The sequence below is a fragment of the Opisthorchis viverrini genome (assembly GCF_000715545.1).
Source record: "Opisthorchis viverrini unplaced genomic scaffold opera_v5_4460, whole genome shotgun sequence".
Lineage (NCBI taxonomy): Eukaryota > Metazoa > Platyhelminthes > Trematoda > Opisthorchiida > Opisthorchiidae > Opisthorchis > Opisthorchis viverrini.
Window position 1 is genome coordinate 1 of NW_008757172.1, and position 916 is coordinate 916.

The 916-nt window shown below is 50.2% G+C and overlaps 1 protein-coding gene across 1 annotated transcript; it reads right to left on the reverse strand.

The window, feature by feature from the left end:
* Positions 1-512: 512 nt before the first annotated feature.
* On the reverse strand, positions 513-872 carry T265_16098 (hypothetical protein; the record flags this gene model as incomplete). The annotated part of the gene is made up of 1 exon (XM_009179610.1): positions 513-872. A coding segment is annotated over one exon (360 nt), but the record flags the coding sequence as incomplete, so codon positions are not given.
* Positions 873-916: the final 44 nt, after the last annotated feature.

Genomic DNA, 916 nt, shown 5'->3' on the forward strand with positions numbered 1-916 from the left:
GTGGGCTAAAGAACAGAAAACAGAGGGCTGATTCTGATCGAATCACGACAAAAAAGGCGTTGGTAGGAAAGAGCTAGGCGATAGGTGAACACACTAGGTGTGAACATCACCAGCTACACAGAGGGAAGGGCATTACGAAGGTGCCTAGAAAAAACAGTTTCCAAATCTTCGCTTAGGGGGAGTACAGATATAAAGCAGATTTACAGAGGTGGATGAAAACACCATCGGGGAAGAAACGCAGTGCATGGAGGAAAGCTATGAAAGAAGAATGCTTTGCAAGACCTCATATATATACTCCGAAACCGCGGGAGATTAGATGAACATGCACTTCTGTTGGTGTGCCAGTTGTCATGCGAAGGCACCTTCGGTGACAGAGGCCCGATTGGACATAAGCTTGTCAGCCAACTAGGAAGGTCGTGGTTGGAAGACAGAAAAATGAGCCTGTGTCAAAGAACTATCGGGTCGCAGTTAGTTGAGAGAGGCGGAGAGAGAGGGAAAATGTCGCCAATTTAGCGACTTCGTGGGGCCGACGGTGTGGTCGTCCCGGCGGTCGTTTGACCTTCATTTGGACTGCGAACCTCTGACTTCAGTCGAACAAATTCCCGAGCAATCTCATCCTGAGGTCTTTGGGAAAGGATCCTGAGAATTGTCCAGCCCGTATCGTCCATATGCAGTCGCCTTCCCAACCGGCAGATGCACGCGCATGCCCCGCTACCCGGAGTCCCACCACCAGTTCCACCTCTAGTGGGTGTGGACAAGTCGCGGAGCTGCAAAACGGTCAACCCGATCAGTCGATCTGCGCGACCGAAACAGTAATCTTTCGCGCAAAGGTGAAGTTCATAGGATTCGGGATCTGACCCAGCACCCAGTAAACTGTGGAGAGGGATGAGACAAAAATACACAGAATTACAAAGAT